The sequence below is a fragment of the Corvus kubaryi genome, unplaced genomic scaffold, assembly GCF_017639235.1.
Source record: "Corvus kubaryi isolate FWS band 111438036 unplaced genomic scaffold, C.kubaryi_AGA036_p1.0 76, whole genome shotgun sequence".
Lineage (NCBI taxonomy): Eukaryota > Metazoa > Chordata > Aves > Passeriformes > Corvidae > Corvus > Corvus kubaryi.
In genome coordinates this window covers 7,735,411-7,752,121 of record NW_024582063.1, presented here as the reverse complement: position 1 = coordinate 7,752,121, position 16,711 = coordinate 7,735,411, and the positions used below count along the sequence as shown (strand labels likewise).

Genomic DNA, 16,711 nt, shown 5'->3' with positions numbered 1-16,711 from the left:
CCATTAGTTTAAACAAAAGATAAAATGTACACCAATCTACCAAAATCTTACTTGTATGAGAACAAACTGGAAAACAATGAAACACAGATTTAGAAGAAACATAAAGATTGTAGTTATAGGCTAGCTGTGTTGAAATTACTTAGAATAGGAAGGAATTTGGGCCCAGCTAGAGTTGATTAAAATAGTTAAGAGAGCTGGACCTGAAATGGGTTTTAAGATGTTAGTAACTGATTACCAAATAACTGATGATCTGTCATTTGTATATTTGCTTAGCTGTGCTTAGAACAAGGAATAGAAACTTTGATAAGTTGGTGTAGGGAACCAATTTCCTCCCTTGGTGGGAAACCGTTCAAAAGTCACACAAGAGGAAACTTAGAGGTCACTAAAGTAATTAGGATTGTTAAAGTTCAGAGAAGCAAAAAGGTCAAAATGAGGAAGATGACCATACTTCATCTTTTTAAGACCACTAACCCAATTCAAGACCACCGACTCAATTCAGAACACACACTACGCATGCTTAATGACATTTAAGCTCATTTCCATATGAAGCGGAGAATGGGAGGTGTTAATGTTATGAATATGCATTTGTATTTTGGATATTCATAATTTTTGTAAATAAAAAGCTCTGTGTTTGCTTGGATCAGGGCCCTGCATCTTAGGGAGCTATCCCACACAGTGCCTGGCGCCAAATAAAACATACACTTTCTAACTCTAAACTGTTAGAGAGTTTTTGTCCATCTCAGTTGGATATTGATATTAGATCGATATTCACATTTTGGTAAATCAACAAGAAGTCATGGATACAGCCTAATAGATGAAACACATGGCTGAATGCTCCAAAAAGAGCTATACTGCTTATAAAACAATTTCCAAAAGCTACAACCAGTTTGATCTTTTCTCAATTGACAACTCTTCCTGCATTAAGATTTTGGTAACTTTTGGAAATTTCCTGGATTTTATCAAAGCACATAAAAGATATGCTACACTGGGATGTTATTTTAAGCGCCACTTAACTTGTGTCATAGACTTGAAATGTCCCAACAGACTCAGAAATCGTCAGTATGTTTTCAGGGCTGCCAGTATTAACTCATTTTTGTGTGATTTAATTAGGCTGTGTTGGCTACATATACACTTGGAGTACATTTTCTTATACATTTGGGGTACGTTTTCTTATCTTTGTTCCAGGACAAAGCCATAGGACGTGTTTACAGCTCTTGAAACCAATTAAAATCTGTATTTCTATATGGAAGACTTTTTATACTCTTCCCTGTTTTGGAGAAAAGTCTCTTCTGGGACACACTAACAAAGAATATTTATATAAAAGTTAGAAATATTAAACATCGAAATAAGCTCTCACTAAAACAGTGAAAATAGCACAGCTCACTGTGTTCTCCTAAGAGCAATACAGTGCTTTTACAAAGATAAGAATTTACACTTTCACCTGCCGCACAGAGCTCAGTGCTCAGCACATACATGCTTTTAGCTGTCAGTTAGAAAATTTAAAAATAGTACTTACACAAATACTTTTTAAAATTATTTCTCTTTTTAACAGGAACTATTGTGGGACTATTCCTCTGAGCGCCATGTAAGCTTTTCTACAAACCAGCCTGTTCACACTATCAATTAAACCTTTTTAAACCATTTAGTTCTGCATAAACCCTGGCCTTTCTTTTCCAAGGACAAGGGCGGTCACTGACTCGGGGAGCCTTGACATCACTCTTCTGCCGATCTCTGATTAAGTGGCTGCTACAGAGGGTTAGCAGGTCAAATAGTACTGGAGGAGGAACTAAGAAAAACAGAATGCTGCCTTATTTATTAGTATATGTACCTAAAATAATTTAAATGAAAGCATTTTAAAAAATACTTAATGGAGGTTAAGCAGCTTTTTTAACCTCTGTTCAAATTACTGAATGGCATATTAAAACCAATGGAGCTATAATGTACCTTTTAATGTGACCTGCTACTTGAATAAATTGCATATGTATTTAACTTGACCAAAATCTATCTGCTTAATATTACGATGAAGGGTAGGTTAATATTACCTATAGTTTCACTTTACCCACCTACTTTTTAAAACAAAAACATTGAAATATAACTACAGAGCTCCCCACTTACAATGAACTTTTAAACTCTCTTTAAAAATATGGCACAAAATCTTGAACAAGTATGTAGCAACTGCAAGTATCACCTACTTGTAGGGCCGAACTGTAAGCAGTCCTTGTGCAAGCCAGCATAACCCCAACACAGCAAGGCAGGTGAATGCTTTCTAAGTGGCATGTTTGCCAGCCTCATCAAAGTTTAAGCAACCATTTCTGTGCCTCCTGCCATGTTCAGCTTTATGCATGAAGTGCCCTTCCTGAAGAGCATGCTCTCTGCCTTCCAAATCCACATTTCTCATTATGAGGATAGCTGCTGTTCATTAAATTATGCCAATTTACCTCTTATTCAGGGAGTGGAACATGATTACTTGTATATTTTCTCAATATCTAGAAGCAACCTAACCTTATTTTGGACATGTTGAAACTGCAGTAATAATATAAATTAAACAGCATCTGGAAATAGAATAAATATTTGATGGTGATTAGGATAATAATGCTTCCTTCTCACTTAACACAGTTAGGAAGAAACAGAAAAAGTAATAACATGTCAGAGACATGTCAGACATGAAGCTGTTTAAACACACATTAAAAACTGTAGGAAATGATAACAAACGAATTAAAACTTACTACATCAAATCGATTGTCTCCCAATTTCCTTACCTGGTTTACACTCGTCACACCTTCTCCCCTGGCGCTGAGGCAGACAGACACACTGCCCAGAAACATGGTCACAAACTGTTCCTGCCAACGTGCCCAGAGCATCACAGTCACAGGGCTGGCAGCCGCGGACGTTGCTCATGCTGAGGTTGTACGCATGCAGCACGCACTGACTGCACCGAAGGCCAGTGACACCAGCTTTGCAAGGACACTGTCCTGTCGATTTGTCACAAAGCAGAGAGCCATTTACTGTCCCTGCCTTCTCGCAGTTACATGGCAGACAAAGAAAGGAGTGACTTTTCTGCACTCTGTAGTACCCATCCAGGCACTCGTCGCAGCGCCTTCCCCCGATATTTGGCTTACATGCACATTGCCCCGTCCTCGCGTCACACACGGTTCCCGAAATCGACCCTGCAGCATCACATTCACAAGCCTTACAACCAGTTACATCCAGCCCATAAAAGTTGTCCATGCAGGTGTCACAGAGAAGCCCTTTCACTTGCTCTTTACAATTGCACTGCCCGGAGAGAGGGTTGCAGAATTGGCTCACTGAGCCGTGGCTGTTGCACCAACAAGGCTCACATCCATCTTCATTAGAATATCTGAGAGCTTTAAATCCAAAATTGCAACTATCACACCTAAGACCTGGAAAGAGAAAAGGAATTAATTAAAAAAACCCCAAACCTTAAAAGCTATTAATTTCATTTTTAAAAAGGGTAAGTTTACTACACTTGAAATAAAAAAAAGGGAGGACTAATATTCTTCACCAACATAATTAACAGGAGTGACAAGGCTGCACAAATCAATTGAGTAACTGTGGCATCCCAAAAATCTGTTTACTTTTCCAATTTGTATCAGAAGCAATGTCTTTCCGCTGGCCTCTCAATACAATTTAAGATACTTCTGCAAGAGATTCTTTGTAACATTTCTAAGACAAAGCAGAATTAATCTCTTTGTCCCCCAGAACAGCACCTGTTGCATAATCAATGCCTACGTGAACTCTTCACCCTATATTGTAGAAATGCAATACACAGAGAATTGCACTGGGCTCACAATCTGTTCTGATAATAGATTAAGATATTATATTAAAACATCAAATATACACTAGGACAGCACAAGTTAGACTAATTATAACAAATTATTTGCTTAACACCATAGTGTAGTTTTACCATTGATTGCATTTGTTAGTCTTTATTGTTAGCCCTTACTGAAAGCAGAAAATATTTTCCATAATCCAAAATGAAATATTTTTATCTAAATGATTTAGTTAACTCTGCAGTACATTAAAATAGAAACCCTTTTCTTCATGCTTCATCCTGTAGTTTTATTAGCCGTGTTTTCAAAGTCAACACTTGCTTTATCCCTGCCCCAAGGGATGGCATTTATATGTTAGTTTATAAAATGTACATTACGAGAAAGCAAACTAGATTATTATACGAAAAATGCAAATTCAGTTATGTATTTTTCCCTTGTAGTAGGAAAATCCTTCACTATGAAGCTATGACTTAATTGTTTCATATAGGAAAATATAAATACAATCTTCTAGCAAAATATTGTCATCATTTAAAAAAATACAAAACCATACAAAAATACATCTAGCAATGTAGAAAAATAAAACTAAAAATGGTAGGGAATGCATTATATATATGGATAAAAACTCAAAAACTCCAACAGAAGGCGAGTTCCTTTAACAGTGATGAATGACTCACCTAAGGCATATCATTTAATTTCAATAAGGAAAATAAAAAAGGACCACTATTGCTGCAAATTTTAAAAATAACTGTATTGTTAACAAGAATTATGACTCATTTTGAACTATTAAAATTGGTCTACATGGATTCATATCATATCAGTTTTAAAAATATGCGCAGTGCTTATTTGAATATGCCATACATATTCCTGACAGGTAATCTATTCCTAACGATACTGAGGAAGGCCTACAGGGCATCACATTCAATGTTAACAAGTACAGGGGAGTTAGCACGCTTGGCATTTAATTCACATTCTTCTACCTTTTTATTCTAGATGAATGACCTACTTTAATAAAATTATTGGTGCTAATGTATTTTACTGGTGATAGAATCATTAGTAAGATTTAACAGTTGTGTTAACTCTAACTGTTCATGTTTCATAACATTGCATTCTACAGTTGCATTTTTCTGTTATCGTGTTTGTTTAAATAGATAAAATGGCAATAGACAGATTGCTCTCAAAACCAATTTAGAAATCCAAAGAGGAAAGCTCTCTGGTAAAGTTTGCTGCACATGTTTCAATATACACAAGCTTATTTACGATTGGTTTGGAAAATAAAGAGAATCTAGTCTGGAAAGAATTAGGTCTTTACTCGGCAAACAAACACTTGCATAACTACAGACCCCCATCATAGCTACAGATAAGTACAGAAAGCAGAGATCTACACTTTTTTTTTAATAACTATTCCAGTGAAAATAAAAACAATTCTTAATGTTTTCATGAGGGGGCTAAAATTTAAATGTAGACAACCAAGTATGTGAGAACCAGACTCTGCACTTCTTGTCTGCCAAATTGCCAGAGAGTTAAGAAATGTTTTCCCAAGTTCAAATGTAAAATGTGGGCAAAGAATATATAATTAAGAATGCTCTGAAGTCCTTTTTCTTGAAGGTAGAGAAAGGGTTTAAGATGCACAGAGGTTATTTTTCTACTCTTAGCACCTTTTTTATTGTATGAAAAATACAGCATTCCACAGGAAGAAGGACTGACACTGTTCAGGCCTCAATCTGTTTACAGCTGTTTTCTTTATTTGTTGTTATTCTGCATTTTCTTCCTTCTTCTAATTTCCAAAAACAACAAAGACTTACAACATTACAAATGAGTCAATGTTCACAAGTGAGGGTATATATAATATCAAATATATTAACATGTACTTGAACATTATTAATGCAACCCAGAACCTGGTTAGGGTGAAGAAAAAATAGATTACTAATTCTGTTAATAACAAAGCAGAAAAGGAATTTTTCTTTTTGAGACATATGTATAGTCTGAGACATGTACAGTTACCATGCAAGGCTCACTTTATCAGGAAATTCTCCTTGCATAATATTCCCATACATCAACATTTCAAAGTGTATTATATATACTGTGTATTTTGGGCACTTGATAAATTTTGTCCTTATGTGGCTGTGGCTCCCCTCAAATATGCTGGAAGTAATAAATTGCTATAATCAAATCTAATTTCTGAAAAATACCTGTGGGAGTAACAAACAAAAAAGCACGTCTTGTAAAAAAAATGATAAATAACACAGAAGGTAGCAGTTTATTATAATCAGCTTGGCATTGAATTACAAAATTAAAATTATGTGGCCCTTGATAACTAACCCTAGCTATGTACATGATCTGTGGAATTATGTTGACTTATTTTGCATTTCATAAGAACAGTTCAAAGAAATATAATAGAAAAAAATTGATAGATTTATCACAAAGGACCCTGTAGCACAGAATATTTTGAGAAAAAAATCCATTTATTTTGGTCTATTAAGAAAACTAGCATGGAAACAATTTGCTTAGAACTCATTAAGTATAAAATACGTTGAAAAAGTGTTAATTTACTAAAAGAAACATCTACGCAGTAAGCAAATTACATTATTTCTGTGACTTATTAGTATGGAGCTATGTAAGCTAACGTAGCTATGCCATAAAGGAATTTCTAAAGGGTTGATTAAACTAAGCTTCAAGCTGTAGTTTGATAGAATTATTAAATTAATAATTTTCCAACAGTTAATTTCACTCATTTTTGCAATCTGCCTTCAGCAAAGAAGCTTTCTATACCTTTCATTTAGAAACCAAGTGTGTTTTATTTCCAGAGAAAACAAGAAAAATGGCTCCAAACTCTTACATTACACATACCAATAACATTTGCTTTGCACTTGCACTGTCCTGAATTTTGGTGACAGGTAATATCTCCATTGACTGTCCCAGAGGTATTACAGTTACAGCGATTGCAGCCATCAGGGTTTGACTGTTGCAGATTGTAGAATCCTTCCTGGCACTGATTGCATTGTCTGCCAGACACATGTCTCTTACAATTACACTGGCCTCCAATCTAGAAAGATACAAAATATTATAGAATGATGAACATATCTATTTTTAGATGATACATTCATTAGCTACAAGAATGGGAGTATGAGGTGGGGAGAAGAAAATTTTAAATGGAACAGAAAAGAAAAATAAGCCTGTGAGCATTTTTTTTCATTTGTTGAGAGAAAGGAAAAAAGAGAAATGTTGAATGAGCGTAACTATTCGACTTTTGAATAGAGTTTAAAAGTCTGTTCTTTCAAAACAGAAGGGAAAAAGAAGTGAGTAAACAATGTGGCCGTATTTACCATCTGGACAGAGAACCTGCAAAGAATATTTACCAAACAGCATTGTATACATGGTAACTTCTATTAAAACAAGTATTTTTTGAATCACAGTTACCATAAAGAACTGTCATCTTCAAAGGTCAAGTTTTGCATTTTTTGTTCTGCCCATATGCTTATTTATTTTAGTGAAAACGTTAATTAATGAAGCAAAATTGAAGGTTTTCCTTTCTGATTACTCATCCAAGGTACATTTCCTCTCCCTTTACTGAAGGATGTGATCCAACAGGCTCAGCAACTGAAAACCTCTCCCTCTTTTCTTGGTTCAGCTGGGATCCCAAACATTCCACTTCAGTGGGGGTATGTAAAGGTGCTCATCTTCTCCTTAACATGTTTAGCATTACTATTCAGGAGGAGCTGACACATCCTCTGTTATGCCTGGACCAAGATCTGAGAGTACAAGTCTCACATCTTGTGCACGATCTAAGGGCTCCCGAAAAGCTTCATCAGTTTCAGACCTCTGAAAGCCATGGCAAAACCCCAGTCTCTGCATTCATCACTTTCCAATGTGGTGGGGAAACAAACCACAGGGAAAGAGCAACAGCACAGGGATGAAGAAACAAAGACACTGGTTAAGGCACAACATAAAAATAATACCAGGGGATCAAAGCAACACAGAGATGGGAATTAGCAAAAGGTTTAGGATTCATAATCAAGGAACAAAAAATAACTTTTATACCTAAAGTGTTCTGGGAAACGCAGAGATGGAAGCAAATAGAGAAACTCTGTGTTATAAGGAATTTTCTTTGGGTCACTGTATTTTTTTAGTGCAAATATTTACAAATATGAAAAAGTAAAGTAATTCAAAACAATATTCATCTATGTCATCAACAGATGTAGTTCAATGTACTTTGCTTTTAGTTAGTTATTGAAACAAAAATTTCTCTTAACAGTTGCCTTTTTAATCTTTAATCCATGAGTCAAGTAAAGCTGATACAACAGTAGAGACAAAGCTACTTGGAAGTTCCACTTAAAGTAAATATTATCACACCCTCAAATCTACAATGAAGCTCAAAGCTTTATTAATACAAAATAGAGTATTTCAACATCTAATAGTAAATTCTTAGTGCAGAAAATACGGAATAGAAGTTAGAGAAGCACATACTCCTAACCCCCTTCCTCGTAAAAGGGTTCTGTAGTCCATAAAATCTCTTTAATATGACTTCTTGATAGAGATCTATTACTGATGCATCAGCCTTATTTTTCAGGATGATGTAGATATTAAAAAGACAGGACAACAGCAAGTACAAGAAGAGTTAAAAGACCACAACACCAGAAAACACAGCAACAAGGATTTTCAAGTCAATTCCCTTTTAGACTGGATTTGATCTAGATATTTAGTGTATTATAAGAGACCCAGTCATGCATCATAGCCATTCATCAGAGAACTCACACGTGAAAAGCAACTCTGAGTTTAATCCTAAATGAAGAAAAATACCCAGTTTAACGCATAACTGTAAAAGAAACATTTTTTTGTGTTAGCGATCGCAGCATACAAAGGTTACACAACAGCACTCAACTCACACCCAAAAAAACTTTGAAGTTACTCCAAAAGCTACCACAGGAAGGAAAACATTACATGCAAAATGTCGTCTTCAATAAGTGAAAATAAGATCAAAATAGGAAGCTAAATAAGAGAGGATAACCACCACCAAATTTTAAAACTAGAGTAAGGCAACACAAAAATGAGCATTTAACAAGCAACATGCCTAAAGAATGAAGGAAAAAAAAAATTAAATGTCAGAAACAAAGGAAGACCACCAGAGAATCAGTGGGGGCAATTAATAATTAAGTGGTATGATCAGCAGATTCAGAGTGGACATCGAAACTTTTCACTAAAAGATAAGTGCAGCATCAGTAACAGGCTATCCAGACGGGATGTGGAATCTCTATTCCCAGAGATATCAAGCTTTATCCAGACAAAATCATGACTGACTGGATATAGCACTGACAACAATTCTGCTTTGAGGAGAGCAGATGACCAACTAAAGCTTTTATGATTATGTGTAGCATTCAGGAAAGAGAACCACAACAGAGATCACAAAGAAAGTCTTCCACGGCTCTTCACTATGAAAGGGGTGCTACCTTTTTATTTCAGGAAAGGTTTTTAAGACTGATTTAAAACCAAAAACATCAGAAGAAAAATATTTTAGCAAAATCTCATCTGTTGAAAAGTGACTACACCTGAGACTGAAGTTCTAGATAACCAAAATATAAAATCATTGAAATAATTATTTAAATCGGCACCATAAAAATAGGAGTAAAATTACATCAATCTCCTTAAAAGGCTGCATGGAAGTTTCTGAGATCTACATTCTAGTAGGCAGTTTTGTATTATTATTCTACATTCTACTAGAAATTAAAATGATATATTGGAAAAGATTGGTACTTTTTTCCCCAAAGGAAAATCATGCTACATGATACTACTGCATTTCTTTAAGTCAGCAACATCTTAATATATCACATACACTGAACCAAATGGATGATCAAAAAGTCAAATTAATTTCTACATCAAGAAGTACAAACTTAATGCCTGGGGAAAATCAACACTGACTATAGGTAGACAGTGGTAAGTCCAAAATTAGCTGCTACCACTCAAGAAAGAAGCTGTTAAAGCTGCTCCATTTCCCCTACAAATCATTTGGAAGCTCTGAGGCCATTAAAAAGACAATAAGAATACTGGGATTATCAAGAAAATAAGTGAAAATTACACAGGAAGTCTCATTCTGTCATAAAAATCTGGTTTTTAGCAACTCTTTACATAATTTCTGTATCTGGTTACCCTCGCTAAAATAAGAGGTCACAGAGTGAGTAGAATAAGCAATGATACAAAAGAAAAGACAATAAAGACTTTACAGTTTGGAAATAAAGGACTGAAATGAAGGGAATGCATGGCTACATAATCATAAATGTCTTATAGAATTAATATTCTTTTTTTCTCAAGTTGTAAGATAGAACACCTAGGAAATTCTAAGTAAACTTAAAGGAATTAATTGCTTTAAAGATTTAGTTAGATTAATTCCATATGTGGACACCAAACGTGGCTACTCAGATGGAAATCCTGATTTTAGCACAAGTAAATAACTGAAATCTAGAAAAGCACATCACAGCAGGATCATGCTTCTGGTAACTATCAGAGAGGATAATGTGCCAGATGGGTCTCAGCATAGCTGTTCTGATCCTGAATATGGGGAAACCTGTGGCTAATTGTGAGCAAAGGGTAGGTATTTCCAGATGCAACAAGGGAAAAATGTAGATTACTAAGTGCTAAAAGAAGCAAAGAATACCAGTATCTTCAATATAATTTTGTGTCAAGCTATTACAAGAAGCAGTAATTTTCATCACATGCACTTGCAGAAAATGTATGTCCCCAAACTTAATGTTAACAGGGTAAAAAAAAATTATGCTTGAAGAACAAATATGACTCTTCAAACAACAAAGAAGTGTCTGGCCAACTAAAAGAATAAAATCTTATCCAGGAACCAGCCACCAAAACCATCTGCAGAATATTTGGGCTTAATCTGGGGAAAATTTGACTTAAAAATGAGAAATATAGAAAAATAGTATCTTTAATTTCTCTGTACAGACAGAGAAGCATCAAAATAACCTGTGAAATGCTTGGCAGTGAATACTGTTTCAAAGATGTTGCACAGGCTGATAAACATTGGTAACACCGTAGAAAAAGATGTACCACAGGTTATAAATGTGGAAACCTAAAAAATGGGGAGAACAAACCATTTCAATAACTACATAAAAATCCAAGTGAATTATGAAGGAAATAGGCAATTTTTGTTATTACTGTTATTATTTCTGTAATTCTAGCTTATTCTGGAAACTATGGTATCATTGAAAATATTGGCAGCAATGAATATTTAAAGATTTTGTTAACCAGAATTTCACCAGTTGTGCACTGGAGATACAATTGAAACTTCCCCCTTTCCCCAATTCAAATGTTATCTGCCATTTAAGGAAAAGTACTTCAATTTTCTATAACTGGTACTGGTTATAGAAGAGCAGAAAGCAATCTGTGCTCCCATTACTTATGCCTGAGAGGCCTGGTTCTGACCCAAACAGTCAGCAGACAGAAACAGCCTGTGTATTAACATGACCATGACCTGGTACTAAATCACTGATGGAAAATATCTGTCTATACTGTTCACTCTGAAAATGAACCTGGCCAAGCATTACTACCAAGTGGTGGTGTGTCTTGGGACCTAATAATTACAACTGTCATTTGATACAGAAAATCACTGATGCTCAGTTCACATGTATCCCTTCTGTCGTTTATAATTGATGTATGAAATACACATTATTCCTATATCTTTGAATGTAAACACTTACAGAAGGTATGCCAGCAACCTTCTCCTGCACAAACCACACCTGCAGCCTCACTGCCCTTAATCATGAATCCAACTCCTTAAGGCTTCTGAATTTTATATCTACTGAGCAGTTCAGCTGCTTTAGACTCTAGTGATACCACTCATTAATCGGGGGACCGTTTAACCGAACACATCACATCTAGAATGACAAATTCAAGGTGAAGCCTATTCAGAAACTCTTTCAGTGTCCAGTTACTAAACTGATATGAGGACTTAACAAGAGATTTAAGCACTCAGGACAAGGGGTGACACGTTCCAAAGACTTGTCTTCATCGTTGCTTGGAGTACAGCAAACTGTTTAGCCATAGCACTCACCTAGTAGATATTCACCATGTACAGACCATAGTATCCGAAATATAACTTCTGACTACTTAAACTCTTGTTGGCCATAGAAATTCTCACAGCATAAATCGCAATTTGCTGAAAAAATCATTTGCCTAAGCCTTTCTGAAAGTTAAAATCAACTTCTTCTCCTTGGATATGCCTGTAATTTCAAATTGCTATTCTTTGGTGTCTGTAATTGAAGCAACATACTGTCAAAAATGTAATCAGAAAGTCTCTCCAATTCTGGACAATAAATGTGGTATGAGGCTTGATCTTATGAAGTAAAACAAATAAAGCTGGCATTTGAAGTTTCTTTTTCCAAAGTTAACTTCCGTGTTTAAAGCCCGAAACAGCTGACAAAAATAACCTTTTATAATTGGCCAAGTCGTTACTAATTTCAATTATTTACTCTCTAGCAGCTCAGAAGCACCTTCCCTTGACTCAATGCAAGTTTTAGGGCATTGCAAGACTCAGGGGTATATTTAGGTCTGGCATGAAATTCTTTCTGTTCATCCTGCCATCACCAGTTTTGTAATTGATTGATACCGGTCTCAATGTTCTGCCTTTTTGATATAAATGCTAATCATATATTTCTCACTCTCTTCTTATTTGATACAAATTTGGCAAGGACCCCAGCACCTAGTTGTCTGCAGTCTCAGGAAGGGGGAGCAAGGAGGTTGAGGACTTTTCCTTTCCTTTTCTTCAGTTTAGGAAATGAGAATGGTACAGTGTGCTGGCTCACACACATAGGTTAATGGTCTGACACCAAATACCTGAGAGTATTCTCGGGATGTCAGCTTTGGGAACTGAAAATTGAATAAGCAGCAATAATGAAGTTCCTTTGCACTCCCCTGATATCTCTTCTTGTCATCACGTACGATGACTTTCAAAAGTCAGTAGCTTTCTACTACTTTTGCTCAAAACGTAAAATGAGGCATTTACCCTCTGCCCACAACACTCCAAGGGGTGGGATGAACCAAATCTCACAAATAAACTCTCACAGAAAACCAGAATTTCCACTTTACAAAATCCATCAGAAACAAAGCCATAGGATTACAGAACATAAAAAAGCTCATTTTCCCCTCATTTTAGCAATAAGGTTAAAGGCCTTCCATTAAGGGAAATCCAGGATTCAGAATACACACAGTATTTGATAACTTGATTTTTTATGGACTCCACTATGCACAATATTTTTCATTGACACATTTGCACCCTTTACATTCCTTATTCTCTTTGGTATATCTGTTGACTGAAATCCCCTTAATTAACTGCTTTAACCTATGTTCTTCCCCTCGCAACACACATTGCATTTATTTATTTATTGTCAATCACAACAAACGGGTTGAAAACTGTGTAGATGGAAAAATGAAAATGGGAATGCTCATTCTAATTTTAGATAAAAGAATTAACTCAGAAGTGAAAATAGAAATAGAGATACTATTTTTGTTTTGTGTGTATATATATATATATAATTTTTAAAAACCAGTATTTAGGGAGTGTGCAGAAAGGTGAAATCTGAAGTCTGTTCAGATAGTTACTTGGCAGTACTGGAATCTGCTTTCATGTGACTCTTCAGAGAAAACAGTAACTAATATTTTGTTCATTTTCTTGCCTTAGAAAGAGTTTTCTTGCAAGATGAGACAATACAGCTGCCACCTTGACAGAAGGCAATTAAGTCTTTGCAACTCCAAACAATATCCTCTGCAGGTAAAATACAGCTTCCTCACAACAACTAGTGCATGATACATATTTATTTGGATGTTAAGAGTAAATTTTTAAAAATCAGCAAAAGCTGAGTAAAGAAAGATGACTAAATTGACTGAGACCAGGATGTTACTTCCAAAAACTAGGTAAGGGCAATAGCAGCACTTTCAGGTTTGCCTAAAAACAAATGCCCAGAAAAAGAGTGCTCTTTCTCCCCAGCATTATATATGCCTTACTATAATAGAATCATGACAGGACTACCAACTGCCATGCCTGATAGAATATGTAAGCATTTGTAGAGCAGTCTGGGTAAAAAGCAGCACAGAAAAATGAGTGAAGGACTTTAGTATGAGGGCCAGAAGAAATTAATCTCCAGCTAAAGCAAGAATGAGCACATCAGCAGTGTCCTGGTAGAACTTTCTCATGTGTGAATGGTTAGGGAGAAAGGAAGAAGGCAGCCAATTCTTTCACTCATAAAACTCAAGCACCTCGAATAGTTCATCTGGACTTCCTGATTGATTGGAGTATTTCATGACAAATGCTCACAAAGAGGATGCAACCATCTTTTCTAGAATGATTAAACATCAATAACCAGCAAAGTGGACAAATTTTATCAGGCTGTAGCAATTCTCTCTTTTACTCACCAGTCTCAAAGGAAAACCTCACTCTGCAAAAACACCTACTGAATTGCTCAGGGAGGCACTGCTACACCACTCTCCTAAAATCCCACTTGTTGCTGTAAGCCATAAAGTCACAGTTTTGAAGTTTTACTGTGTTAGTTTGAACTTTAAAATACAACTGAAGTTACACAGTGATCTGTAGGTGGACGTGATCTTCAGATGTATGAGAACTGAGAAATGCTGCAAGGGAGAAATGCTCCATACCTACATGCATTTCTCACCAAGGGTAGAGTGCAGAAGAGGCATAAAGTTTTCAGTCCAAAAACTGAGATGGGAGCAACTGTTACAGTCAGCTCTTCTACACATCTTGCAAACTATCAGCATGAATAATACTTCATTTGATGAGTAAATGCTCTTTCTGTGTGATTCAACAGATTATTTTGTGATTCAAGGGATTAATTTTGGAACTCTGTACCTCTTGGAACTTAGTGACTAAAGTGGCACTTTGCAAAAAGAAAAAAAGGTTGATGATCTGAAGAAAGTGATGAGTTATGCAGTAAAAGCGTATTCTGCCCCATTTTTGGCAAATTTCCTTGAAAATTATCAGTGTGATGTGACAATTAATTTTCATGAGTAGGGTCCTTATTCCTTATGATTCCATCTTCCACAGGTCAAATGTGGAAACACTTCCTCCAATGATGCCCTCCTATTTCATGCAATTCATTTCAGCCTTTAGTCCCCAGCCTTATTAATCTATTCTTTAATGCCTCTCAATCATTTCTCCCTGCTCTGCTTCTACTGCAGCAATTGATGCTTTATTGAGCAATACAGTCTCCCCCATTTTTCCCATTTTATCTCCCTGTCCATACTTTCATAGTCAAGCATTATCAACATTCTTGTATATTTAAGTATAAAGCACTGATTTCTGTAAACTACTGTTCCTCTGATTATTAATCAAAGTTGAAGCTGATTTAGGTTAACATTTCACCACAAATCCTGCATACATAAATTAACATTTGCTTTCATTCCTCCTATGTCTTGAAAAATAGTCCTAACATTGATACCTGTGTTTTGCAAGCTTTTTTTTCCGCTTCTGTGTTACTGGCAGTGTGTTACCTCAGAAGACTGAAAATTATAAAATAATTTCTCTTTGTAATACAGTGGACTATTTTAAAAAACATATTGTGATAAATTTGCATGTCACACAGAACATGTACCAATGCATGAGTCCTGTGAGGTGCACTGAGTCAAACTGGGCATGTATCTGTACCACTGTAGAACTGAGGAAAATACAACAGGATCCACAAGAGTTCACCGTTAAATAAAATGCAGGGACAAGAGACATATGACAAAAAAAACTAGAGATGGCTTTACTAATAGAAGTCTTGAAAAAAGAAGAGACAGGAAAAGTGGCAACAAGCTGAAGCAGTTCTATCACATTTACCTGTAGAATAAGTTCTACCTTTAAAATAAATTTCAAAGCAATTATTTCTTCCCTATTCATAACAAAATTTAGATTTTGGCAATAGACAGAACATATGTGAATAGAACACAAACCACAATGTATCTTTAGTGTATGTTCCAGATTTTAAACACTTTTCCTGCTTTTTTTCCAACATGCATGTTTTAAAAGTTACAGATAGATTAGTTATTGGACTAGACAGCTATCATGTCAATGAGGTCCATTGGTTTAAAAAGCATAGCTGACGGTGTTCTCTTTTCAGCATCACTTTGTGGGTTTCTTTTCTTTTTAATGGACTTTATAAATTAAAAGGGAGATCAATCCTTGTCTTATTACAGGGAAAAGTAGCTTAATTTTAGTTCAATTTCAGGCTCGGCTTATTGCCTGAATTTTCAAAACCTTTTAGTAACTTCAAGACAATATCAAGACCTTCAAAAACATTCAAAACCTAGATGTTTTAACATTACTGAGTGCAGAGGTAGCATCCCAAAACTACTATTCATACAGCATCTTTTATGTCTGTTGCTGATCTAGATGAGTAACTCTTCAGCAGTACATCTCAAATTCCTCTCTATTTTCTCAGCTTTCAAATGTCTGATGTAAGTCAATTATCATTTTGAAAAGGCTGAACTTAAGCATTTTTTAAATAGACTAGTTACCACCTGAATACACTTTGTAAAATCTTATGGCTGTCTACCCAGCTGATTGAAATGTTTTCTCCTTTTTCTCTATTGAGGCTACTTACATTATCACACAGGAGGCTCTTATTTTTGGTGCCTGTTGCATAACAGTCGCAGGGTTTGCAAACATCAATGGCTGAAAGATCTGCACCTGCTTGTCTGTAATGGAAATCCTTGCACAGCTCACAGTTCCTTCCTGCATGAAAGAAAGGTTATGCATTATGGCTTCCAATTCATTAAAATTAGCTGTATAATTCAAAATTAAAGACTATTCCTTTGAGAGAATTCTATAATTTTCAGGACGTCCATTTTAATGCACCTTTCATCTCTACCTGCCAATTTAGTGATCCAGAGCATATGAAACAATGAACCTGTTACAAACTATGTTTTAC

At 35.6% G+C, this 16,711-nt stretch overlaps 1 protein-coding gene across 5 annotated transcripts in view; it reads right to left on the bottom strand.

Moving 5' to 3' along the window:
- USH2A (usherin) overlaps positions 1-16,711 on the bottom strand; it is a 322,330-nt gene that overhangs the window by 256,482 nt on the left and 49,137 nt on the right. For all 5 annotated transcript variants that reach the window (XM_042051713.1, XM_042051712.1, XM_042051715.1 and 2 more), the window contains 3 exons: positions 16,385-16,515; positions 6,639-6,834; positions 2,760-3,401 (listed from right to left, as the gene is read on the bottom strand). In XM_042051713.1, coding sequence (XP_041907647.1) covers positions 2,760-3,401; positions 6,639-6,834; positions 16,385-16,515 — 969 coding nt within the window. The remainder of the gene's footprint in view (positions 1-2,759; positions 3,402-6,638; positions 6,835-16,384; positions 16,516-16,711) is intronic.